The sequence below is a fragment of the Mus caroli genome, chromosome 18 (assembly GCF_900094665.2).
Source record: "Mus caroli chromosome 18, CAROLI_EIJ_v1.1, whole genome shotgun sequence".
Taxonomy (NCBI): Eukaryota; Metazoa; Chordata; class Mammalia; order Rodentia; family Muridae; genus Mus; species Mus caroli.
Genome location: NC_034587.1, coordinates 9054477 through 9081667, shown reverse-complemented (window position 1 = coordinate 9081667; position 27191 = coordinate 9054477). Strand labels below are relative to the sequence as shown.

Here is a 27191-nt window from a genome sequence, read left to right as displayed (position 1 = left end):
GAGCAGAATTCTTGAATGTTTCGTGCCTGACAAATCGCAGCATGTCTGTGAGGCACTACATAAACTTTGATCGCTTTTCTTAGCCTCTCTTATTGTTTCTCATGTTATATACTTTGTGGGTAAATTTTTTTCCAGGTCAAATGCAAGTCTACATGAAGTAGCCTCTTGTCCCAGGCTTGAGCTAGTTCCGAGAGGGCACAGAGTTTCACGGTATACCAATATTCCACAAGCATACAGGCTCTTGGCTGTCTGGACATTCCAAGGTGGGCTGAAGTTTATGGAGCTTGCAGTTAATAGCTCAGGAGAGCAATCTGTCAGGCACTGCAATAAATCCTGCCACTCACAGCAACTGGGAGGCCATCTGCCCTTCCCCCAGCCCACCCATCTACTCATTAATAACCCTAACTCTAAATAACACCAAGCTGGACACATTTTTCCCACCCCAAAACAAAATTTAAAAGGAGCATTACCTGGCTGGGTCTAAGCTCCATATAACTTGCTTGCAGGTGATTTTGACTTGGACGCTGAAGAAATGCTATCCTTTGCTGCTCTGAGCCATACCCCAGGCACTGGCCCAGAGCTGCCCCAAAGATCCACAACCATCCTGTGCTCCAAGCTGACCACCTCACTGCAGGCAGCATCCTGATCCCTGTGTGTCCTGCCTGCTGCGTGCAAACCTCTGTGTTCTTCCTCTTATACCTGCCCTTCCTGCAGTGCCCGGGCCTGCCTGACTCAGGGAAAGAAGGCTGTCTGCGGCAGGGGCCCCACCTTTAAACTTCACACATGAGTCAGCCTACACAGGCAGAGAGAGCACATAACAGTTCCACAGGTAAGGGCAGCCTTCTGTAATTCCTGGGAGGTGGGGCAGACGTCACCTTCTACTCACCTGGCCCTGCAGACAGCACCAGACAATTAGAGCAGCTGTAAATCACAGGCTGAGTCAGGGAAAAGCCCACACCCTGGCCACAAGGGTGCTAATCCACCTTCTCCTCTTTTCCTTGGGCTATCTATTTTATATTTTAAGTCAGTTAGAAAAGAGATGGAAGGCATAACCTATGAACTAACTCACAAGCAAAGGAGTTCCCACAACGCTAAGGTGAGGGAGGTACTCATTGACTTAAGGAACACAGGGAAGTGAAGAGCTTTGCTGGTTTGTGTACATTTGGTGCGTGGGGTACACAGAACAACTTCACTGCTATCTCCTACTAATTTTACCAACACTGCTTCTTGTTAGGAAAAGAACATATTGATTTATGGGTTGAGATAGAAAATAGTTTTATTTTGTGGTACACTTTAATCTTGTGAGGCTAACTTTAAACAGCTCAGACCTGCTAAGAGGTGGAGAATGGGAGTGAGATTTTTGCCTTCTGAATCCAGGATTTAACTACATCAGAGGGGCGGGGAAACAGGGTGGTCGGGTGGCAGGGTGCCAGGGTGACTAGGAAACAGCAGACACAAACACAGCCTTCCTACCTCCGATTTTTACATCTATGGAGCACCTTTGAATGGCAAAACACTATGAGGTCTTTGGCATGTTTTGACCCCTTAAGGTAGTCTAGGGGGGATACTAGATCTGGCCCAGTACACTTGGGATGATGGGTAGAGAAAGGCCCAACACTGCCGCACTGCTGGAGAGCAGCCAGGAAAAGCCAGACACAGGTGGGGCCTCAGGGAGGTGGGGAATACCAACCTTCGAAACTTCCCTACCTGGCATGAGTCACCTGTGTAGTCAGGGGGACAGGCACACATCTCCACAAGATGAGCCCTAGGTCCGCTTCCCGTGTCAGAGGCCTCCTCCAGCCCTACCTCACCCAAGGTGAGCCGCTGTGTCTCAGTGAAGTGGAGGCCCCGGATGTGGAGTCTTTCCAGTCTGGACAGCACAGTCATCAGCTCCTCCCGGGACACTGGGGCACTGTTGCCTTCGTGTCTGAAGTTTCCCTGCGTGGGCAAATGGAGAGGCTGTCTTAGCAAAGGTCTCTTTCAGAGAGAGGGCCCTCTCTGGAATGTGTCAAACCAAAAACAGCTAGTGTGTATAAGGGAAAGACGCAAAGGAAGGTGGAGGGGTGTGTGTGTGTGTGGGGGGGGGGTGTCCTGGAACAGTCACAACAAGCTGCTCCCAGGAAGGGGTCTCCATGACCAGTGCTATGCCTTTGTAAATGTGCTTTAATCTGGGAAGAATATAGAGTCAGTGATGAAGAATCAGGAAGAAAGGGCAACTAAATCAGATAATGCTAGTTACACCATCCTTAGCACAGTTCACGCAGTCTTCTCGCACACGGGCAATGCTAGCTATGTCATCCTTAGCATAATACACACAGTCTTCTCGCACACGGGCAATGCTAGCTATGTCATCCTTAGCATAATACACACAGTCTTCTCGCACACAGATTTGTTTTATTGATTTGCTACTTTATTTGTTCACTTCTTCTTTAAAATTTTTGCCTGTTTTTTTTTTTGTTTTGTTTTTTAGGGATTGTTTTGTTATTATTCTTGAAACAGAGTCTTGCTAAGTATCCCAGGCTGGCCTGGAGCTTACAGTTTAGCCCAGGCTAGCCTGGTGTTCATGATCCTTTTTACCTTAGCCTCCAAGTGCTGAGCTTTCCAGTGTGAGACACTCCTTATGACTCCTCATATTATTTTTTATTTGTAATATGCATGTGCAATTTATTATGAAATGTACCATCATACCCATTTTAATTGCAGATTCCTACAGCACAGCAATCTAAGCTATGAGCATAGCATGACACAAGTCTGAAAACCTTGTTCAAGCTTAGATACAAAAGCTCTACACAGTACCCTCCCCCCAGCCATGGAAAACCACCCCCACTTTTTAAGAGTTGGACTATCTCAGGGGACCTCACATCAGTGGACTCACATCATATATATATCATATATATATATGATATATATATATCATATATATACACACACACACACACACATATATATATATATATATATATATAGTGATTACTTCTTATCAAGAAGTTATTTAACAACGAATTTTCTGCTCATAGCTCTGATCACTATGCTAAATGTTGTAATGTTGTGCACATAATTTGCACATAATTTTTTGTTGTACTGTTTCCTTTTCTTTGTAATTTTCCACTCTCTATGGTATATGTGTGTCACAGCATGTGTGTCAGAGCACACGTGGAGCTCAGGGGACAACTTGGAGGAGCTGGTCCTCTCCTTCCAACATGTAAATTCCTGGAATTGAACTTGGGTCCTCAGGTTTGCTTGCAGATGCCTTCACCTGCTGAGCCATTTTTTCAGTCCTCCTTCAGTAGTTTGAATGCTCGCCCACCGTCAGCTCTTAGTTACTGAGGGCCCCTTGCATGCGGTGGATTGGAGCCTGGGAAGTTTCTGCCTTTGCTTTCTACATGTGGGTTACAACACGCTTGTGTCAGCCCCTTCCATCTACTGCATTCAGGGCTGGAGGGCTTGGTGCTGATGCGTTAGTGACCATCATGAGGTTTGGGAAGTGATTACTTCTTCAAATGTTTTCCTTTCTCTTTCTGGAGTCACCATTATACACTGGGACACTTGAGCTCCTTCAAACTCACATCTGCCTCCAAAAGACGGTATGAACAAAACTGTGTGAGCCCTGAACACTCCACAGTCTATCAGATTCTAGACCCAGTGGTGGAGTTGTGCACTTTGGTAGCCAGCTGAAGCAAGAAGTTTAGTCTGTCATAGTTCTAGAAACTCCAAGCCCCACATCAATGTGCTGGCTGCCCCAGCTGTATCAGGAGGGTCTCTTTGTGGTTTGTAGATGACACACTTGATTGAAAGAAAGCAACTTCTCTGATGTGTCTCTCTACGCTGGTTTATTTTCCTTATGTATCTGTGTGTGTGTGGCAGGTCTGCATGCCATGCTCATGCAGGAAGGTGCTTATGAAGAGCAGAGGAGAGCATCTCCCTTACAGCAGGCATTACAGGAAGTGGTGAGCCACCCAGTGTGAGTGCTGGGAACTAAACTCAGGTCCTCTGAAAACGAGCCATCTCTCTGACACTAAGGGACATGAGCTCTCAGCTTTCTCTGGGCATGAGTACTAGATCAGTGGGCACGAGATGGAGAAGGAGAATCCGTGCTGACCAGCCTTCCTGGCAAGTTTCAAACCAATGAGAAAGCTTTTCTTAGACAAGGGGGAACATCACCTAGGGAACTGTAGCTGAGGTGGTATTCTGCCCTGCTCCAAGACAGACAGAGAGTTGGGGGCAGACCAAACCATGTAACCATGAAACACTCAATGGTACAGTATATTCTAGATTATATGGTAGAGGTTTTCACATTGTATGTGTATGTGCATGTGTGTGTATGTGTGCGTGTAGGTGTTGTATAAAAAACTCGATTAAAAGAAATAAAACACAGAACAGGAAGAATCATCCAAAACCTCTAGCCTCCTCTCTTACCTCAATCACTTGCACTCTTCCGTGATGCAGCCTGTCTGGCCGTGGGTCGCTGGGTTCCTTATGGATGAGGGACATGTGTTGACCCTGTTTAACGAGAAGCAGGAATGCATTAGTGCCTTAGATGGGATGCTTTGAGAGTCCTAGTGATATGAGAAGAGATTCCTCTGTGTGTCTACAGCCCATGAAACAACTGGCCCTTGACAACTCAGCTCTGATGGCTTAGTGACATGGAAACGGGTAAGCAGTAGCTAGCATGGTACATTTCACAAATATGAAAATTACCTTGACCAAAAGCGATTTTAAAATACGGAGGAAAAAATAAGATCTGGGGAGCTAGCTGAGCAGTGGTCAGGAGAGCCAGCTGCTCTTCCACAGGTCCTAAGTTCAATTCCTAGCATCCCCAGGGAGGCCGGTCTCAGGGAAATCTCTCCTGTGCATGGACAGACATGCAGATTAAACATGCATGCATATTAAATGAATAAATAAATAATGTTTCAAAGATGGGAAAAGCATTTATTTTAGTCATTCTTTATAGTAAGTGTAGGAAGTGCATTTTATAGCTGCCAATAGGACCTTGCTTTGGTGGTAGATTGCTGGAGAGGATGGGGATGGAGGAAGGATTAATAGAGCCTAGCGTTGCAGCTGGTGTGCTCAGCACCCTGAAGAAGAGAAAGTTTATGGATGAAGACATGGGCCCAGGACTCCAGGGCCTCCACTCTCAGCCTTGGCCCCACCCCATCAAGTGGCTGTGGGGAGGGAGCTTCACAAAACAGCATGGGCTCATCCCAGCATGGCAGCCCCACCCTAAGTCACACACTGCAGCCCAGCTGTTCTGGGTCGGTTCCAAACGCTCAGGCAGTCTATTCATGAGGGCAGAACATGATCGAGGCTCACAACCACTTCAAACCTTAATCTAAGGAACAAGACTCTTAATTACAGTGGTTTAAAATAAAGCAACAAAGAAAAAATGTCGTGAGCCTAAATGGTTTCTACATCTGAAGGTAAAATTAACGATCACTACCTCTCAGCACATTCTAAGAGTATGTGCAGTTTAGTCCTCTGCAGTAAAAATTACATACAGCAGCTCTCCCCACCAACTGAGCAATTGCCCAAGGCCAAGGGGAAGAAGGTGGCCTCGGCCCCCACCGTCTTCAAGAAACAGGAGGCCAAAAAGGTGGTCAATTCTTTGTTTGAAAAAAGGCCCAAGAAGTTCGGCATTGGGCAGGACATACAGTGCAAAAGAAATCTAACATGCTTCGTCAAATGGCCCCGATACATCAGGCTGTAGCAGCAAAGAGCCATCCTCTATAAGCGGCTCAAAGTAGCTCCTGCCATTAACAGTTCACCCAGGCGCTGGACAGGCAGACTCAGCTGCTTAAGCTTGCCCACAAGTACAGGCCAGAGACAAAGCAAGAGAAGAAGCAAAAGCTACTGGCCCATGCTGAGAAGAAAGCTACTGGCAAAGGAGACATCCCAACTAACAGACAGTACAGTCACCACCTTGGAGAACAAGGAGGCTCAGCTGGTGGTGATTGCCCATGATGTAGATCCCATTGAGCTGGTGGTTTTCCTGCCTGCCCTGTGTCGAAAGATCGGGGTGCCCTACTGCATCATCAAGGGAAAGGCCAGGCTGGGGCTCCTGGTCCACAGGAAGACATGTACCACTGTTGCCTTCACACAGGTTAACTCGGAAGACAAGGGTGCTCTGGCTAAGCTGGTGGAAGCTATTAGGACTAATTATAATGACCAATATGACGGGATCCGTTGCCACTGGGGAGGCAACGTCCTGGGTCCTAAGTTTGTGGCTTGCATTGCCAAGCTGAAAAAGGCAAAAGCTAAAAAACTTGCCACTAAACTGGGTTAAATGTACACTAAGTTTTCTATACATAAATATAATCACAAAAAATTGTATGTATTAAAAAAATTACATACAGCAGTAGCTTCAGCTCTGAGATTGCTATAAAATACAGAACGGAAACCCTGCCCAGCTGGGACAGGACTCTTATCACATGACAGTTTTTCTTAATGCAAGTCTGAAATCTTTGTTGCTTAATTTCCATTATGCTCTGCTAAGTTTCGCTGAGTTTTTTACAATTCAATACTTTTGTTTACTAGTCAAAGCAAAATATAGCGCAGCAGTGTTTGAAGACAAAGATCTACAAACATCTACCCAGCACTCGGGGGGGGGGGGGGGAGGCCTCTGCCATGAGTGTTTGCATAGCCAGTGTGAGCCCCTGGGTTCCACCCCTAGCAGTCCCGCTTCCAATTAAATCAGAAACATAGTCGGCTTCAGGCTCTGGCTCCCTGACCCATTTTCCAGGGATTTTGTCCTGTATTGCAGGGGTTCCACAAAAAATGGGCGCAAATCATTTTTGCAACTAAACTGAAAGATAAAACCATAAGACGTGAGGCAGTTTCATGTGAAATATAGCTAAATACATTGGAACCCTTTGGGCAGATGTGCCACGTGCTCTAAACATTCTGTGCTAGTGTCTTCAAAACATCAGATACAAATCAATCTAACGTTCTGCACAGCCGACTTGTGGGCACTGCATCCTGTTGCTCAGGCCACGCCTTAATACCTACAGTGAGCTGCACATCTGGCTGCTTTCCCAGAAGAACCATGTCTCCAGGTAAGCCAAAGGACTTGGCGTGGTAGGTGAGGTAGCCGCCGTATGATGATACCTGAAATTGAATGAACAGTATCAACTACACTTGATAAGACTAGGCTGGCACTAACCAGGATGCCTGGCAAGGCTGGGTACTCTCTAGAAGGTGGGACGAAGAACATGCCACCACCTCCTGCTTTATGCCATTTTTACATTCCTGAAAACCATGAATACAAACATGTTTATAATTAAGACTGTAGGGGCTACCTGCTCTTTCAGAGGACCCAGGTTCAATTCCAGCGCCTACATGGCAGCTCACAACTATCTGTAACTTAGTTCCTAGGATTCTGACACCCTCATACAGACATACATACAGGCAAAACACTAATGCACATAAAATAAAAATAAAAAATAAAGTCTTTAAAAATTAAGAATGTACTTTTATTTAACAGAAAAAATACCAATCATACCAGAACAGGTAAGATTTTGGTTTTCTCCTTCCCATGATGACTGTTATTTCACTGAGAGAAATAGGTATATCCATTGCAAAATAAGTTTCTAAAATAAATTTTCCATAAAAAAAATCGCTTGAAAGCAGATGGTGACTATTGCCTATGTTATTATAAATTTCCTGGAGAGAGAAGCTATGGCTACCTGCTACCTCAGAGATACAGAATGGTGGCAGTTTCCTGTCAACTCCTTCACCTCTGCCCACTCTCTCCCACTGCTGCAGTCAGCTGGGGCTGGGGAGTGATCTGAGCAACTGGGAGCGAAATGCTGTTCCCAGTGAGAGCAGAGGAGAGTCTCTGGGATCCTGGTCCACTGGAGCTTTTCCTTGGACCCGCAAGCTGTCAAAACATCCCAATGCTGTAGTCATAGGCTCTAGACCCATTTCCAAGGAACACCTAAGCTTATCTCCTTGATTTTAAGCATAGTTTTTTTGGTTTGGGGGTTTTTTGTTTTGTTTTGTTTTTTGACAGGCTGGGGTGGCTTTTAAAATATGTGCATGAATTCTGATAATCCTCTCTCGAAGCTGTAGTGGCTTGAACTAGGAATGTCCTCTATTGCTGTACTGACTGGGGGGTTGTGGAACTTGCAGGAGGTGTAGCCTCAGGGGGGAGTTCGTGCCTGTGCCAACTTCCAGCTCACTCTCTTGCTTTCTCTGTGTGGTAGGAGATGCTCTCCCTCAGCACTCCCCCAGCTTCCAGTTCTGACCACGGCTGCCTTGTCTCCCCCACCGGTGTGGCCTCTTGCTTTGGTCCTGCTGTTTTATCACAGTAACAGGAAGGCAGCTCATGGGGAAGTGAAGCTTTATTTCTTTCTCCCTGAGCATGGGCTCGGGACTCATTTCTAAGAAGTTGATGAGGAGAACAAAACAGAAGGGAGATTCCATCGCCTCCAAGCTTGGGTTGTTCGATTATGGCTTCTGTCTTAATTCCATCTCATTCACCTTCCTCAGCTACTTTGCAGAAGCTGCCACCACATCACAAAGGCGCCTCCATAGTCTAGGAAGGCCTCCTGTGAGGAAGATCTGACGTTTCCAGCCAGAGATAGCTGGAAGTACAGAGATAGCAGAAGTACAGAGATAGCAGTACAGAGATAGCAGAAGTACAGAAGCCTGTTAGCTAGCACGGCAGGGGTCCTAGCAAGTGGTCCTTCTAGCTCCAGGATGACTAGCCCTGGGTAAGCCCTGGTCCACAACCCCAGAGGCAGCTCTGGGCCATTGACTCCTGGATTCCTGATCTACAGAAACTGCACAGCATAGTAACTTGTCCCCGTAAGCTGCTGCACAGTAACAGATGACCAATGAGGGCCATACAAGAGAAGTAATAAAAATATCAGAGCTCAGAGTTCTCCCAGAATTAGAGATCTGGAACTCACACTGAGTTAACTCAAGAACATTGAGTTAATTCCTCATGGTTGATAATTTTATCAATTTCACCTACATAATGGAACCTCCATAGATACCCTGGCATTTAAAATCAAATATGAACAAATGACAGCCCATGAGCTGGGCCCTCTGTGACCCACCCTTGCTCACATCTCCTGCCGTGCCTAACTCAAGGCCTGTTGCTTTCACGCAGGGCCGGAATTTCTGCATCATGGCAACGCTCTGCTGTAATCAGGTATGCAGCTCACTTATCCTGCACACGTGATTATGAGGGAGTGCAGTTAAATACGCCTGATTCTGCTGTGTGAGTCAAACTGCCACAGGCCCTGTGTGTCTTCAAATAACTACTTCTCAGTTTGTAGTCTCCTGACAAGGAGTCTTTCTACTGTAAAACGGACAATTTTCAGTAGAGCGTTTGAAAGCACCTGGCCCATTTGCAACAAATATTTAAATGGTTTCCTAGAGGAGAATTCCTTGGCAGGAAGCACAAACCAAGAAAAACATCGTGGAGGACTTCCTTTCTGGGATCTAGCAGGTGTGGACCACACACGTGATGCCCTTTTTCAGCCCTCCACATGGCAGGAGGCAGGAGATCTTCCTCATTATTGCCTAACTTTATTTCTAAACGTTAATTACCTGAACTTCCAGATGCCTCCTCCCTCTGGGGAAGTGATAATTGCGCTGAGTGGCGGCTGAGGCCACAGAGGTCTCAGGAGAACATCAGATCATTGTTACCTTATCACCTAGGTAGGATGGAGGTGCCACCCAGGATGCACTGTGAACTGAGGGTGGCAGCTCCTGCAGATCTGCCACCATGCTGTTGCTGCCAGGGTTGAAGGACACAGGGACATCAACTCCATCTGCTGTCTCCAGACGCCAGCCCTTCATGTCTACAAACTAAAGCACAGTAATTGTGGCTTTTAGAGTAATTGCTACATCACTCGCACAATGATCTGCAACTCCAGTGCCCTCAGACGGAAGCCGCACTGGTGTGGAATACACATACACATATACACAAGTAATAAGTAAATAAATCTTTAGAAGATGAGGTTCACATAAAGAAGGATATAGGAGGACCTCAAGGGGCCATTCCTATCACAGATGAACTACTTCTTACAGACAGATTCATGAAAAGAGGGAGTCACTGCCATTAGCTGTGGAAGCAGCAGTGACTCTATCGGGCTCCAGTGGGAATTACCATTCAACAGTCACTCCGATGACCCTAGTAAACTAAATGGTTAACAAAACCAAACCAAGGGTCATTGATCTGGGAAAGGGACAGGAAGGAAAGAAAGGGGTAAGTAGCTGTGGGAAAGAGGTAAGAGGGGGAGGGAGGGGAAGGAATAATCAGAACTCGTTCTATGCGTGTATAAAACTGTCAATAAATTAACTTAGCTCTTAAGGTTTAGAATAACACTAAAAATGGAACATTTTTTAAAATGTGTTATGGAATACAGTAGCCAAAATAAAATATTTCCTTTGTCACCAAGGAAGCCTGCTCTATTTAGAGGGATAAAGAATGGATGAGGAGTAGCTTAGGAATAAAGCCTCCTGGTTTCATGAGGGGTGAGAAGGGAAGGCTACAAAACAGATATACAATCTAATTTCTTCCACTTACCAGTCCATCCTCCATTCAGGAAGCAGTCAAATGTATAAAACAATGTTACACAAAAACAGAACACGTGCTGCTACTGGTTCATGGACTAATAGAGTTGATAAAAGTCTTAGTTTATGAAGTTAAAAAGTGGACAGAGATGGCTAGAGTGAGGGCTCCATTGGGAAAGCCTGTGTCTCACAGGCACGGGAACCCGAGTCTGATCTCCAAGAGCCCACACTAAAAGGTGGCATGCATCTCTGGTCCCAGTGCTTGGGAAATGAAGATGGGAGGGCACCAATCAGTCTTCCCTCTGCAAGATCCAGGCCAGTGAGGGGCTATCTCAGAAACTGAGATGGAGATTATAGAGGAAGACATTTGACATTGATCTCTGGCTTCATCATACATATACACACACCCTTCTATGAACACACACACACATACTACACACACACTACACACACACACTACACACACACACACACATACACACACTACACAAAGTAGGCAAATTTAAGATGTGATAAAATATTCGAGAAAGTAAAACAGGAAGAATATAAAGAGAGAATGAAGAATATGCTGTTACCATCATAAATACATATTCTGTGGGGCTGGAGGAGTAGCATAGAGACTAAAGCGCTTACTGCAATACATGAGGATCAGAGTCTGAATCCCTAGAACCCATATAAATGCTGTGCAGGCAGGGCAGCTCACCTGTAATCCCAAGCCTCAGGAAGCAGAGATGTGATAGGTCCAGAGTAAGCTATCTGCTTAGAGTAGCAGAACCGGCAAGCTCCGGTTGCAGAGAGAGAGAGAGAGAGAGAGAGAGAGAGAGAGAGAGAGAGAGAGAGAGAGAGAGCTCACATCAATATGTATGGTGAAATACCATAAGAGAAGACACCAACATCAACATCTGTTCCACACATGCACACAGCATATCTGCACACACAGATGAACCCAGACACGTGCAAACATCTACTCTGTATGCTTGTGAGATGCTGATTATTAGGCTCCCTAGTTAGCCTCAGGATGGGAACTAGAGACCAGAAAGACCAGGAGGTATGAGGAGGGGTTGAACTTTCAGCCCATCCTTAACGTTCCCATAGGTCAATTACCAGTCAATTAGCAACTGATAATGACAATGATAGATAATGATCATACCTGTATAATGGGAACTCTATGAAGACAATAAATGATTCTTTAGAAAGCTCATCAAGGGTGGAAAGGCTCAAGGACATGGCATGTCACTTCACAGTGACAGAATCAGTGTGCTTGTGGACCTTCCAACCCTCACCCTGCAGGTCTGTCTATCCAGATGTCTGTCTGGATACTTTGTCAAATTCTATCACTGAATGACTATTTGCTGGGCATCTTTCATGTACCAAATCCTGTCCTAAGCCCTGGTGTGTGTTAAGGAGCTCACCTTCTACCGATGAAGAAAGGAAAGAATAATTTTTAAAGTTAAAGGCATAAAGAGCTAAATGTTATGGAGACATCAAGGGCAGCAATACAGAGTGACCAGGATGAGCTGCTTTGCAAGGAGAGAAGGCAGCCTGAGCACATGACACTGGATCAAAGACCTGAATAACCCGAGGAACAATCATGATATCTGTGCAGTGAGGTGTAACGAGAAGCATCACCTGTCATTTAAAAAGCCGATGGATGGCCAATGAGCAGAGGCAGGAAATAGGAAGTGGAACACTGGCTGGAAGAGAGAGGATTCTGGGAAACAGTGAGAGGTATGAAGATTTGCAAGGGGAAGACAGAGGCAGTCAGAAGCATGGGAGCTCAGCAGAGGTAACTGGCCACATAGATGAACTCAGGATAGAATAAAAGGAGAGGTTCATCCAGGAGTTCTGAGAGATGGATGTAAGCCAGCAGGTAGCTGACCTCAGGATAAAATAAAGAGATTTGCCTGGACTTGGACGCATGAAGCTGAGGACAGGTAATTAAGCATGTGGAAGACACAGGATAGTTTGAATGGATTAAATAAGTTGTGAGCTAGTAAGGGAATGAGCCAAAGCTCATGGCCTAGGCATTTGTTAATAAATAATTAGTCTCAGAGTTGTCATTGCAGGAGCAGGGGTGGGAAAGATGGAACAGTTTTACTATTTATAGTGAGGGCAATAGTGGCTATGTGAATCAAATACACAAAACATGCCACAGCTCCTGCTGATACTGGCCAAGAACCCAAAGACTGATCTCTCACATACCTTAGCTCGTTGCTTATGTGAACTCTGACAGTCAGTATTCACTCCGAAACAGAAGCACTTGGTACAACCCTTTGGGTTTGTTGGGTCCAGGTAGAATGATCCTTCTCGACACAGTTGACATTGGGGGCCCTCCACATTTTCCTGTTGAAGAATGAGTCCTGTAAGACACTCTTCAGCTCTGAGAAGCACAGAGGCAGTTCTACAAAGACTGACAGCTGGAGGAGAGCAACTCGTCCAGCTTCTACCACGTTGGTGGCCCACTAGGCTGTGAACCCACCTATAAGCCAGTGGGCCCTACAGCAGGGTGAATAACCCCAGTCTTTATCCAAGAACAAATCACAAGGAAGCTATGGGTCTCTTGGTGCTGTAGAAAACAGTCCATATCAACAGATTATCATAGGGAGAGGGGGAGGGGTCTGTGGCCTTTCCAAAGGATGAGGAGGAACTTTCCTTCAATTATGCCTATGAAAGGAGACAATAAGTACGAAATGCTAGCACATTACAGAACATATCAGAGGTCAGAACTCCTGGGTACATGACCTGTCTCACCTTGCACATGCAAGCCCCAGTCTCTGGGTCACATACGCTGGGCTCAGTCCCATCTCTGTTACAGCTGCAGGGGACACACTCAGGGAACTGGTAGAAGCCAGGAGCACACTTGTCACACTGCTGCCCTGTGACTCTAGGCTTGCACCTGTACAGGGATAAAGGAACCAATCCTGTCATCACTCTGCATGGTTCTAAAAGCCGCCTGCATTGTGATAGAGCAGACAATGCAGGGAACCAATTACACAGTGGCTGAGGTGGCTGCTGACAGCCACAGAAGGGAGAGCTTATGTGTGGGGTGCTGACATCCACATGTCACTATGTGGGGGAGAGGAGCAGCGCTGTTGTTATGAAATAGACCTTATCTCAAGGTCCAGAATGTTTCTTTCAGCAAATAGGCAGCAGCGCTCTGACTCAAGGCTACATTAACTTAATGCTGATGCCTAACAACTTGTACAGTGGATGCCTTCAGTCTCAAGTTAGATAGGTTTCGTATTTCTGAACAAGAAACCAATGAGATTGTAGCCAAACATCATATAACAAAATATGCACCTATGTGGGTACTTGCAGCTCCTAGAAACCACAACCAGGTATTTTGGATTGAATTCTGTCCTCTTGATACTCACCATGGCTTCTTTTCCAGTTGCTACAATAAGACACCTCCACAAAAAGCAACTTAATGGAGGAAGGGTTTACAGTGAGAAGACATGGTATCAAATCATGAAAGATGCCAGAAACCTCAAGATAAGTGAGGTTGGGCTATAAAAGCTTCAAGGCCTTTCTCCATCTGCCCACTTCTTCCAGTGAAGCCCAGTCTTCTATAGATTCCACAGCCTTCCCAAACAAATGTGCAAACACATGAGCCTAAAGGGTGCATTTCACATTCAAAGCTCAACTGTATTAGATTCTGCAGGTCCATTCATGTTCCACTCACAACAAGAGCCTATGGCAGGACCTAGAAGAAGGTGCGTTGATGAAAGTGCCATCATTAGAGTCTCCATTTTCTCCATTTGTTATGGGGGAAAAGGCAGTGGGTAGGTTAAGGCCAGTACAGCTATAGGAGGGGCTGGCTCAGGCAAGACAGAAGGGAAACCAAAGTAGAGCTCTCTCTCTCTCTCTCTCTCTCTCTCTCTCTCTCTCTCTCTCTCTCTCTCTCTCTCTCTCTCTCTCTCTCTCTCTCTCTCTTTCTCTCTCTGCCTGTTGACTTCAGAACCCTAGTGAGCTGATGACACAAAGGGGATGATGGGCAGCCACATCTGTCACACTGGAACAAGTTCTGTGTTCATCCGCATGCACAAGGCAGCTGAGAGTACAAGACTGGAGGGGAGACACAAAACAGGGAGCAGCGGCCTTGGACCTGGTCCCTGCCCACCCAAGATGGGGATGACAAGTTAAGCAGACCTTGCAGAACATAGAATCTGTATTCCAGAATAGTGCAATGTTTGCACCACTGAGCTTCTGAATCCTGTATAACATCAAGTAACCAAGGAGTCTGGGGTGGTGTCATGACAACCGGGAAGAACAAAGACACTCCAGAGTCTGGCTGAGTATCTTCTAAGCCAACCTTGAGACAGCCTGGCCTTGAACATTTCTCCAAGGAGCCTCTTTGCAACCCACATTGTGGCCCACAGTGCAGAGGGAAGAGGACTGCATTCATTGCTATCAGCTGGAGAACAGCAGGGCAGCCCTAGGGATTTGGGCCATGAACTCATCCCTGAGGCATCTCATAGGCAGCCGGGTGCAGACGCACCAGGAGAATGCTGTCTTTTTGTTATTAAGTGCTACAGTTCAGTTCCCTTCATATGATGGTCACATTGAACTCCAGTGTCCATCTACAGTCCAAAGTCTAGCATGTCATTCATTCACCCATCTGAGAATTAATGATGGTGGTGGGAGACAAAGCTGAACAAGCTAGTCTTTACCACTGCACAGATTTGCTGAAGACCCAGAGATGTAAGAAATTATGTAATACTGTAAGAAATAGGATGAGAAAATATTAAGCTTACTTGTGTTTAAAACTGGTGGGGGCATCTCTGCAACTTGTGTCTCATTCTTTCTGTGAGTTTTAAGTTTGCAGCACAACATCCTTGAAGGCATGTATAATTGGAAGGCAGAAGAAGAGGAATCGAGCCTTTCATGACTGGAAAAGTGTGCAAAGCTTATGGAGAAGGTAGAAATGCAGAAGAGACGGGGAAGGATGTTACAGTAAGTGTGGGCCAGACTGCTCTAAGACTGGCCTTCATGATTAGAGATGATGGGAAACTGAGGAAGATTTTGATGAAGGGGTGGTATGATGGAATTGATGCTGTGTGGAGAATCACATCACCAAAGCATTCCATACACAGCGTGGCACTTACCATAAGCTGTCATGATGAATTAGTATAGGTTTTCCCATTAGAAAATAAATGTGATTGAGACACTGCCCAAGACGAAACCTTACATAAAGCCCGAGGAATAAAACAGAGACATATACGCATACAGTAAAATCCAGTACAAGCATTCATCAAAAACCACATTGTAGGTTCATTTGCAAAGGAGATGATGGTGGCGTGCCATAGAGACAGCATCATGCTCATGGCCAACTGCACTGCCATTTACAACTGCTCAAAAGCCAGAATCAAGCTATGTGCCCATCAGTGGATGAGGGGATAAAAAAAAGCATGGCATATGCCAGACTTAATATGGTGTTTATACTATATGCCCTGACAACCATTATACAGCATATGCATGAGTTGAAACATCATATTGTATGCATAAATATATACAATGCTAGGTATGATCAACAATTTAAAGATTCTGAAGACAAAGGAACCAGAAACCTGAATTTATCAGCACTGCCTCCAGTTTCATGAACAGCATTATGTACTAGTGACAGAATTCAGAAGGAAACAGATGTTAAAATCCAAGAAAAACTGTGAATTAGCATATTTCTATTAAATTAGGGATCCAGAGTCTCCCCAGAAAAATGTGTAAGGTCAGGATGACTCTAAGTCAATTTAAAAGATGATCAGCAGACTTCAGAGAAAATGGTTGCCTTTTCTTCTCTGTTGTCATGGTACCAACCAGACTCCTTGGCTAGCTGCTTGCTTACTTGAATGAGTGAAAAAAAAAAAAAAAACAGGTCAGAAGGAGGGGAGCAGTCAGGAGAGCGCCAGTGCCCCAACATGACTTAATGAGGGTAGTAGTCAGCAGAAAGGACAGACCCACTAGGGGAGAGTCTGTCCCTTGTCAGAAGGTGACATGTGACTGGATATGTCTTGGTATGTTAAACACAAGAAAGAGGCTGTCATTGTTAAGCAGATTATGTTTAAGTCTAAGAGGTGAGAAGGCTTAAAAGGCACAACAATGATGGGGGGGGGTCACACTGACTTAGGATTTGGGAGTTAAAGATCAGCTAAGAGGGTGCTTTCATTAGAAGACCATTAAAATTACTATTTCATCAGGGGCTGTAGAGCTGGCTCAGTGGTTCTGAACATTTCCTGTTCAGTCATAATCACTAGAGCTCTGTTCTCAGCACCCATGTCAGGTGGTTCACAAATACCCGTACCTCTAGTTCCAGGGGATTCAACACTCTCCTAGCCTCTGAGCATACCTGCACACACATATGTACATACACTCATGCTGACACATACACACATATATGCATATATATGCAAACAAATCAAATTGAAAATTCTTAAAATTATTTTTCATTATATATGTGAGACTACAGGAACCCGAGGAATTTGAGAGACATGGTCCTAAGAAAGCCAGTCAGAGAATTGAGATGGGTTAATTTGTGTGAAGATGGAATGACAGTCAGTGTGGATCTGGAGGGGCGTGTGGACCTGAGAAATGTTCTGGAGCAGAGGTAAGGAAGAGCACGAAAAGGGATGGGTCTCAGGGAAACAGAGCACAGAGAGAGAGAGCAGACACCCATGGCCCCAACACGTTTCAACAACTTATAGTCACTGGGTGCTGAGTGCATGCCAGCATGTCAGGCATTGCCTTAAGAGTGTTTATACGTGATATATAATTGTGTGTGTATGTATATATGCATATATAAACATATACAATTATATACAATATTTACAAGTATATGTATATGTGGGACTGTGATAGGCAACCTATTTTGGTTGAATGGGGCTTGCTCCAGTGACCCAGTAGAGAACTCTACAAGGGATGGAAAAGTGCGCCACATTCCCAGAGACAGGTGCCTAACACCACAGAGCCCCCAACTCCATAATTCTGTGACTATCAGTCACACAGACAATGTCCTAAGCTTCTGGCATTCTGGCTAGACTCCACCCCCACAGTTACCTGACTATAGCCAGGTATGCTCCTTGCTACAGTTACCTGATAGCCCAGCCCACTATAGAAGGAGCTGCTTGGCCCCTCCTCGCTCTGCTCTCTTTAAGCTTTCACCTTTCTTACTCTCATCTCTAGCCCTCCTTCTCTCTTTCCCTTCCCTCCACCACCCTCCATGTGGCCATGGCCAGTCTCCCTCTTTCTACCTTCTCTCTTTCCCTGTGCTTTTCTACAATAAAGCTCTAAAACCATAGACTGTCTCTAATCATCAAGGCCCGTTGTGCTTGACTGATGGGATAGGCTTTTTCCTAACGAGCCACGTCTAACCTCCCACCAGAAGGCCTTTCTGCACTCCAGTCACAAACCAGACCAAGGACTCTGGCCAGTGTGGGAACCACCCAGCACCCTATCCTCCTACCCTCTCCTCCCTTTGGACCCGGGGCTCAGTGTTGCCCTGGGGGCCCCCATTCTGTTCTCAGCTCCTCTGTGTATCCAGTGTAGTATGCTGGAGGCTGGGAACCTGGTGCCTAGGACTGCCCCTTGTCTACCCCCCACCCCACCCCTGAAGAGCTCAGATTCTGTGACTTCCCACAGCCAGATACCCACTCTGGGCACATGGAGAGCATGGGGCAGTCCTTCCACGTCAGCCCGCCCAGAGCACTGGAACTCTGGCGGGACACGGGTTCTCTCCCACTCCCCTTTTTCCCCCACACCCACGGCCCCACATGTATATATACATATATATTTATACATACACTCATATACATAGATGCTCTGTGGGTTAGAGGGTCCCTTTTTTATGGACGAATGAAGGCCAGAGAGGAGGAGAAGTTTGCTCAAGGTCACCTACACAGTAAGTGGCAGAGGCAGGACACAACCTGCTGTAAACTCAGCCTGCACTATTCCTCACTAAGGGCTGGGGATGGGAAAACAGCCTGAGACAGATCATTCCAGGGATGAGAGAAAGATGCCACAGGTCGTGAAGGACCCTGCCTTCCCTGGTGACAATATTGCCTGGTGCCCCCTATTACTCGATTAGCCATCGAGGCCTTCCCAAGTTGCTAGCCCTGTGTGGAAGCCCTTTTGTCCAAGTCTTTTCTGGGATTTTTTTTTCTTGTTTGGGCTTTAGATATTGCTAAACATAGTCTTCCTTGCTGCCAGGTTTTACACAGAAATTATTCGCAAGAGTGGGGAGACAACTCAGTGGGTAAAGCGCCTGTCACATAAGCATGAACTTGCTCCTAAGTTCAGAAATTTCTAGTCAGTTAAATTATCCTGGCTGAGAGTGGGTTGTTAAAATTTCTCAGGGTATTTTCCTAAAATACTGTGGCACACCCATCTATCATCTCTGCTGCTTTAACTGCTTTTAAGTTTTTCAAATTCCTCTTCCCCCACTGTGTCAGCAGTACTGGGAAACCCCAAGGTTCTCCTGACCAACAGTTAGGGGTTAAGTGAGTGTTCAGGCTTTTCTCCATTTGAACAGGATCTCAGTTCCTAAGCTTCCTATGATCAAGCCCAGACATCCGAAGAGGCCCATGCCTGATTATTGACTCAAGCAGGACTCACGGTTGTGGTTTCAAAGCGTTAGGATAGTTCATGACTCGTTTTTCTCTCAACTTCCTTACAAGATCTCCCCACCCAAAGGAGCTGGCAGGCGCCAGACAGCTGCTAAAGGTGTGGTGAAGGGCTCTTTCTTGGAGAGTGAACCATTGGTGTAATGGAGAGCTAAACTGTGTTCACCAAAGGTACATGCAGGTGTTCTGACTCTAACTCCCAGTTCCAGCCATGGACTGTAATCTGAAAATAATTCTTTGTAGTAAGATGGAGAGATCCTAGAGTTTGCTGGATATTGAGCTGGCCTGCTTGCTGTCCTTATAGCAAACAAAGAAGGGATAAACACAGGGAGGTGAGCGCCTTGTGGAGAGAGACATAAGAGGAAAATGGCATGCAGTGATGGGACAGAGATCGCTGATGTGCCCACCAGCCAAGGAATGCTCGCAGCCCCAGGAGTGAAGGGAGGACATGAACCAGGTTTTTCCTCAGGGCTTCCCCTTGGACTCAGATTTCTGCCAATTTAACTGAGAGAGAGTAAATCACCATTGTCTCCTGTCAGAGCAGCCTCAGGATGGTGACATATCTGCCCTCAAGCTGGGGTCGCCGAGGCTTGTCCCATCCCAGACCCCAATCCATATACAACGTATGAGGGTGAGAGGGCTGGACTGTATGTTTTCTGTTTAAATTAGTAGTTAACATATAAAGTCACAGAGGGTTTCTTATGGCCATTTCCATACATAATTATACTTCAAAAGATTCCCTCCCCAGGCCAGTCTTAGCCCCCTCATCAATCCCTGCCCACTCCTGCCCTCCCTCTGCAGGTATCACCTTCTGCTGCCATTCCTGTGTTCTGCTGTTCTGCCTACTCCTCTCTCTGAATGCCTTGCTTCCCATCTTATGCCACCCCAGTTCCATGACCCACACCCTGTTCTCTCTCATATAAACATCACAAGCTAGGATCGACATATGAAAGGGAACATGCAGTTTGTCTGTCTGAGCCTGGGTCACCTCATGTAATATTGTATTTTCCAGCTCTGTCCATTTACCTGCAAATGTTATGATCTCATTTTTCTTTATGGCTGAATAAAATTCTAGTGTATATGTAGCAGCTTTTCAGTACATCCGTCTATGCAGACACCCAGGCTGACACTGTTTCCTTGCGGCTTGTGTGCCTTCTGCATAAGCCTGGCTATACACTGGGTGCACTCATTTTCCTGCTATAAAACCCCAATTGAACTTCCCCCAGCCTTTTCTTGGGGTCTGAATCCTAGTCTTTCCCCCTGTAGCTATTTTCCAGCTCTGATGAAATTAAACTTGCCACCTGGGAACAGGTGACACCAGTCTTCACTCTAGTGGGAGCCTAGCTGGCTCAACCAAACCCTTCAGCAATATTCCAGGAGAACTTTATCCTTCTGGTGGTTGACTGTCAAACTGACAGCTCCCCAGGGTCACCCAGGAGACCTGGGCATGGGGACCATAGGCTATCTAGTTAAATGAGCCTGAATAAAAAGGGAGAAAGCAGGTCCAGCACTGGCAGTCACCGATCCCTGCATCCTGGCTAAGATGTGTGGGGTCAGCCACTTCAGGATCCATCCACCCTGCCTTCCCTGGCATAATGAACAGTGTCCCCAGACTGAGAACCCCTTCCTCTTTTTACTCACCTTTACCAGGGCATTTTAACAAATAACTAATTTAGTCACCATTTCTTGGCTATTGTACACTGGACCATAGTGGCTCCTGAAGATGGCCAACTCTGCCTGGTTCCCTACTCCCAACAAATCCTGCTTTGGAGGCCTGTAATGGTTAGTTTTTGTCCACTTGACCCAGTCTAGAATCACCTGGGAAGGGAATCAAGAGGGATTGTCTAAAGTATGCTGAGAGACCCTTTCCAGATGACTTTACATCTGGAAGCAATCAAAGCCAACCATCAAGACAGTGAGGCATGGCGTGCACACAGCACAATCCTGTTGCAACAACATGCTGGCATACATGGGCAAGGCTGCGTCTGCCTGGCTGCCCTGAGTCAGCATGGACCAACCAACCTGCCCAGCAAAATCTCTTCTTGCTGGGAAGCTCCATCTCGAAGCCAGCACAGTGCACAGGTAGGAAGAGAAGAATGACAAGGACTCCTACTTGCAGATGGCACCTGATCGTCCCATGACAGGACCTGGCACACTCATGCATCATAGCTCACCTGCACTGCCCGCTGTCCCTGTCACACTCAGAGATGGCCGCCTCAATGGTGCCCTTCCTGGAGCAGTTGCAGACGTCACAGCCAGCCACAGGGTGGAAGTTGAAGGAATTCATCTCACAGACCTCACACTGAGGCCTGACTGTGTGGGGTGGGCAGAGACACTTCCCTGTCACCTCTTCACAAAGGCGTCTGCCACAATTACAAGCTGCCAAGGCATAAAGAGACACTGGGTGAGAGAGTTGGACTGCACAAACCATGGAGACTTCCATAAGTTCCCAAGCCATCTGGGGAATTGTTTCCTTTTCCCTTGCCATTGCCCATGGTGATCTGAACCACTCATAGCAAGTGAGAGGCAGCTGAGGTAACTGCCTCCAGGTTACATACGCCATGAACCAACCAGGCTGCTACCTCCTCCCCTCCCGATCTATCCTGATTATCAGAAGGCTCTAGAAGGTATGAAGTAGTGACTGTTCAAGACATTCTGAAGCAGCCCCCACCTTCCAGAACTCTTGGGTCCAGGGTCAGCACATTGTGCAGGAGTGAGATTGTTTTTGTTTATTCAGACAAAGACTGGTCCCTTTGCGGTGCTCTGTCTGCACACCTGTGTCACTCACTGCCACTTACATCATGGGTAGACCCAGGGTATCAGGTCACAGGATGATTCTTAAGTAAAAATGCAAGGGTTTCTAAGTTAGTGAGTAATACGTCCTATCTAAACTGAGGCTACATCGGGCCACACAACCTGGAAGTGCTTCTGCTAGGAATGAGCTGCTCACATGCAACCCATATACACTCACATTTATGTTTATGTTTACATTTATATTCATAGCCGAGAGCCTGGCTGCTCAGAGTATAGACATATGGCATGAGATAGCCTGGGCATTTATTAGAAGGGCAGAGTTTTAGGCCCAGACTAGATCTCTTGAATCAGGACCTTACCATAAGCCCCCCCAGGGTGCATCTAAAAAACAGTGGTGTTTGAGAAGTCCTGCCTTGCACAAGCATCATGCCCTGGGGACCAGAGGAGGCTTCAGAAGCTCAGCAGTGCTCACTTACGCTTGCAGTATGGGAATCCATAGTAGCCTGTTGCACAGCGGGTGCACTGCCTCCCGATGACATTGGGCCGGCAAGGGCACTGCCCACCCTCAGGACTACAGTGATGGCCGGCAGTCCCAGCAGGGTCGCACTCACAGGGTATGGCACCATTATGGTAAAAGGCTACCAGGGACCTTGCAGAATTCTTACAGAATCCAGAGGCTGCCTGGGGACTGTGGGAACAAAACAACTCATGGTGATTATGTGGGGTGTGTCCATCCCCAGCTTCCCTTTCTTCAAGTTCCACCTGGTAGCATCTATTGGGGTGACATTGATCACTAAGCTATAGAAGAAGTGAAAAATAACCCCATTGTAAATTCAGCCAGTGACAGCCACCCTTCCCCCAACATCTGCCCCAGGAGAGGATATCACAGGAGTGGCTAGTGGAAACTTGGGTGATGGAAGAGCTGCAGGATGAGTTACAGCTTGTGGGGAGACAGTGAGGACAAGACGGGATGTTATCTCAACCTCATGACCAACTGACCAATTGGGTCCTAGTCTGTTTCACAGATAAGGCAGCTGAGGTGCCATAGCTGTTGGGTGACATTCCGAACAAGGATGAGGAGAAAGGCATGAACAAAAAGCCATTTGTACCACAGTGGCTTGGCTCTGGGGCCCTGGCTTTTGCTGTCACTGTACAAGAAGAGTTGGTCTGTCTTCAGGGCTTCTGCAGCTCCTGGCTCATTGCAGAAGCATCTAAGGCCCTGGGTTCCACAGCAGAGCTTGCATTGGGGTTAGCATGCTCTTAGCACTCAGGGATAAGAGAAGACAGGGCACAGAAGGCATAGTCCCCACTAGAGAGGTGAGTGGAAATCTGGGCTATGTCCTTGTCAGTGGAAGACACTCTGTGTGGCATCTTTAAGACATGCATCAGAAAGAGCAAAGGGCAAGAGAGTCTCCTAACTGGTCACTAATCCCCAGGTGAGTGCAGACCTCTGCTTTGTTCTGGGTTGAGTGTGGTCACCTTGTCCAGATGGTACATGGTAAGGTCTCTTATAGAGTGGCGGGCACAGAGAAAGGACATCATCTTCCTGAGAGCCCAGACTCACTGTTACTTCCCTAGCTGGTGAGAAGAGGGTAGACTCCAGGCCAGTCTCTCTCCAGACCTCACTCTGACTGGGAATGTGAGCACAGCCCGTGCATGCCAGAGCCAGAGCCCTCCAACAAAATGACACTTACTCAATATAAAAGCTGTCTCCTCCACAACTGCTGATGAACTCGGAGGACTTGTCCACTGTTGTTTTGTGAAGAATTTGGTAGTCGTAATTCTCTGCAGGTACCACTAGAACCCGGACCTAAAATGAAGCCATCGGCCTGAGTTTAGATTTACAACAGGCATGCTTGTGACCAGCCAGTCAGAGGAGAGACCCACATCCTTTCCTGTTTATTCAAATGCCAGGAAGATGGGACTTATGAAGGAAGTGTAGCCGAGAACCGGAGGAAGGCTAAAGGAGGCAGGGCTAAAGGCTAGACTGGCATCGCATCACTAAGAAACAGTGAGCACTGTTGGCTCTTGGAGCGCCTGCTTCTAGGAATAAGGAAGAGCAGTGTCAAGCAGCAGTTGATTCAAGGTACCTTGAGCATGGCCTGTTAGGGGTGACTGGGTCTCTGGTTCTTCAGGGATCATCGATTTGGTTTTTTTGTTTTTGTTTCTTTCTTTGTTTGTTTGTTTGTTTTTTCCTTCCAGACAGCATTTCTCTGTGTAGCCATGGCTGTCCTGGAACTTACTCTGTAGACCAGGCTGGCCTCAAACTCAGAAATCCACCCGCCTCTGCCTTCCAAGTGCTGGGATTAAAGGTGTGTGCTACCACGCCTGGCCACTTCATATTTTTAAAGGTAAGCAAACTGAAGCTGCAGAACCAGCAGGGAATCTCATGGCATAGCTTGCCTCTGAAACTTATTTAGTACTTGTGGTTTAAATGAGAATGATATTTGAACACATGATCACGGGTGGGTAGCACTATTCAGGAAGGATTAGGAGGTGTGGCCTTGTGGGAGGATGTATATCACCAAAAGTAGGCTTTGAGAACCCAGCTTGTGTGCACACTCCCCCACTCCATCTTCCTATTTCCTGATTATGGTTTATAATGTATTATGGTTTATAAGCTTTCAGCTCCAGCCACCATCCCAGCTGGCTCCCTCCAGGATGGGTGCTTATCCTGTGGAAACCAGAAGCCCAAATAAACCCTTCCTTCTATACATTACCCTGGTCATAGTGTATTCATCATAGCAACAGAAAAGTAATGCAGTATATCATACTGAATAACGGTGGCACGGTCCAGTGCCACACTGTACGTGTCAAGCTATGACACCCGCAAACCCTGTAGGAAGAGGTCATGCCTTTGACAACTGCTTACCAGCTTGTAGCTCTCCTGTGACACACAAACATCTGCTGAGCACCATGTGTTAGGTGGTGTTCTAGGCACACAGGTATAAAATGAATACCTTATGCTCTGGAATGATAGCATCCTCAGAGAGAGGAGGACTCATAAGCACAGCACTGGAGGACCACAGAGCAAAATCCAGTAAATTCTTGCTGGTTCTCTAGACATCCTTAAGGAACCAGTGAACAAACTCTAAGCCAAGCTCACTGGTCAATAGAATTTGACAAAAGGTAGTATTAGACGGTAGAAAAGAGCACAAGAAAACCTGTTGGCATTGCCAAAAATGGCGTTATCTGTGAGCTTTTGAATGATGATTGCAGTCGAGAAAGGAAGAGGGACGCATGGACAGCAGGAGACATGGATGGACAATGACTTAGCAGCAGCTAGGAAGGGCCATGGATTTGAGAGCAAAGTACGTAAACAGGAATGAGGCAGATGGACCAGGGAGAGGCAGAAAGCAAACCAGAACAAGGCACCCGGACCACAGTGAAACAGGTTCAATACAATGAGCAGCATGAGGGACCCCAGAAGCAGGTCAGGCAGAGTAAGGGGAACTCCTGGTAGTCAGATACCACCTGGAGTTCAGGCAAGATCCAGGGTGAATTCAGAGGCATGGCTGCTGCTCCCACAAATCAGAGAACAGCCTTAAGGGGCATGGATGCTGTCCATGGATAAATGACACAGGAGTCTCAGAGTGTAACCTGGGGTACAGCTCATATAGACACTGAGTTAAGGAAAATCACGAATGGGGCACAGGAGAGAGTGACAGAAAGCAGTGAGAGGACAGTAAAAGCTACCAGTAGGGGCAAGGAGTAAGCAGAGGCGGGGGATTACACTAGTGTCCCTATCCTCCTGGCTTTGATTGTCATATGGTTTAGTCTTTATGGGTTTGTAAAGCACAAAAACTTCCCTGCAAACCAACTTTTCCATAAATAGGGTTCATTCCTTAAAGAACGTATTGTCGGGAGCCTAACCCACAATGGCTGACCAAGGAGCAACTGAAGGCCAAACAGAACTCACCAACGTTAAGGACTTTCCATCTGGAACCTTCACTGTCACAGCTACCTCTGCTTCAGAGATGTCCAACTCTACCTGGCCACCAGAGATCACCTGGTCCCGGCAGCCAAGTAAGTGGGGACAGAAGGAGGCAAGGAAGGAACCTGGGGAGGGAGAGGCGCTGTCACACAGCTGCATGGATGGTATGGCTCATGTCCTGGATGGAGCCTGCTCATGGTTGCTCACCTGACCACTGTCTTCCTCCATTCACAATCACCTCAGTGGGAAACCCCGGGTGCTCTGCTTGATAAAAATGGATGACAAAGACATGTCGGCCCAGGTGTGGTATGAGTCCTCTCAGGGTCACTTGACTCTAGGAAGGGAAAAGAGGGGAGAAGAAAACCCCCCCAAACTGAAAAGCATTGAATAATTAGGACATGAGATGTTGCTATAGTTGGTTCCACCAGAGCTCACTGTTGGCCCCAGGCTGCATTCAGTACCTCAGCACCATCAGCCACATTATCACCACCATCAAATGTGACATGCATCATACCCTCCAAAAGGTCCCCACGGCCACAGCACTGTCACCTGTCCCTCTGTCCATCTCTCTCAGTCTCTCTCTCTGTCTCTCTTTCTGTATCTCTCTCTGTCTCTGTCTCTCTCTTTCTTTCACAGGAGTAGTCTTTCACTCCCACTGTCCAATAAATTTCTTGCATGAGATTTGTTGCATGGTATGATCTTTTCAGCATATTTTTGCCCTGACCCACCAAAGCACTGTGCTACATAAACTCCAACATTGATGTCTGTGATTTGATAGGATATCCTGACGCCTGCACGCTCTCCACTTGGGGATCTGAGTGAGAGGTCCAAAAATCTACTTAAGTAATGACATTTTTTCTGTTTCCCAGGAAAATGAACAAGGTTCCTTAAGGGAGCCACAAACAATGGGCCATTAATCAATAAGTCCTGACATTGGACCAAAAAGGAGGGTAAGCCATTGCTTGCCTCCTCCTAGGAACTGCCTGCTAAAGTCCCTCAGCTTCTTGGAACCCTCCCTAGGTGGAGTTCCTGCTTGTTCCTCCACGTCCTTTAACTGTTCCTCTCCTTGTTCTATGCCATAAGTGTCTCTCTGGCTCCTTGAGCCAGCTTCTACACCCTTGGGGCTTCCACCGTGTGGACAATACTCTCTCAGCTCTGGTCTTCTACACACTGGTTCTTGTCTACTAAAGACACTTGCTGGCTCCCTCTTCTCTCTTTCCCCTGCACACTCCTGACTATCTCTGTCTCCAGTCGGTAGTTATAGTTTCAGCTTTCAGCCCTCTTGGAGCTAATTAGAATGCACCCACACTCCATTCTCTCTCTCTCTCTCTCTCTCTCTCTCTCTCTCTCTCTCTCTCTCTCTCTCTCTCTCT

General features: G+C 46.7%; 1 protein-coding gene across 1 annotated transcript in view; it reads right to left on the bottom strand.

Moving 5' to 3' along the window:
• The window catches only part of Lama3 (laminin subunit alpha 3), a 129562-nt gene that overhangs the window by 76123 nt on the left and 26248 nt on the right, over positions 1-27191 (bottom strand). The window contains 13 exon segments of the mRNA XM_029472159.1: positions 1708-1938; positions 4417-4500; positions 7003-7101; positions 9652-9813; positions 12724-12864; positions 13273-13417; positions 21305-21509; positions 22361-22390; positions 22393-22444; positions 22446-22572; positions 23579-23694; positions 25804-25943; positions 26026-26152. Coding sequence (XP_029328019.1) covers positions 1708-1938; positions 4417-4500; positions 7003-7101; positions 9652-9813; positions 12724-12864; positions 13273-13417; positions 21305-21509; positions 22361-22390; positions 22393-22444; positions 22446-22572; positions 23579-23694; positions 25804-25943; positions 26026-26152 — 1659 coding nt within the window.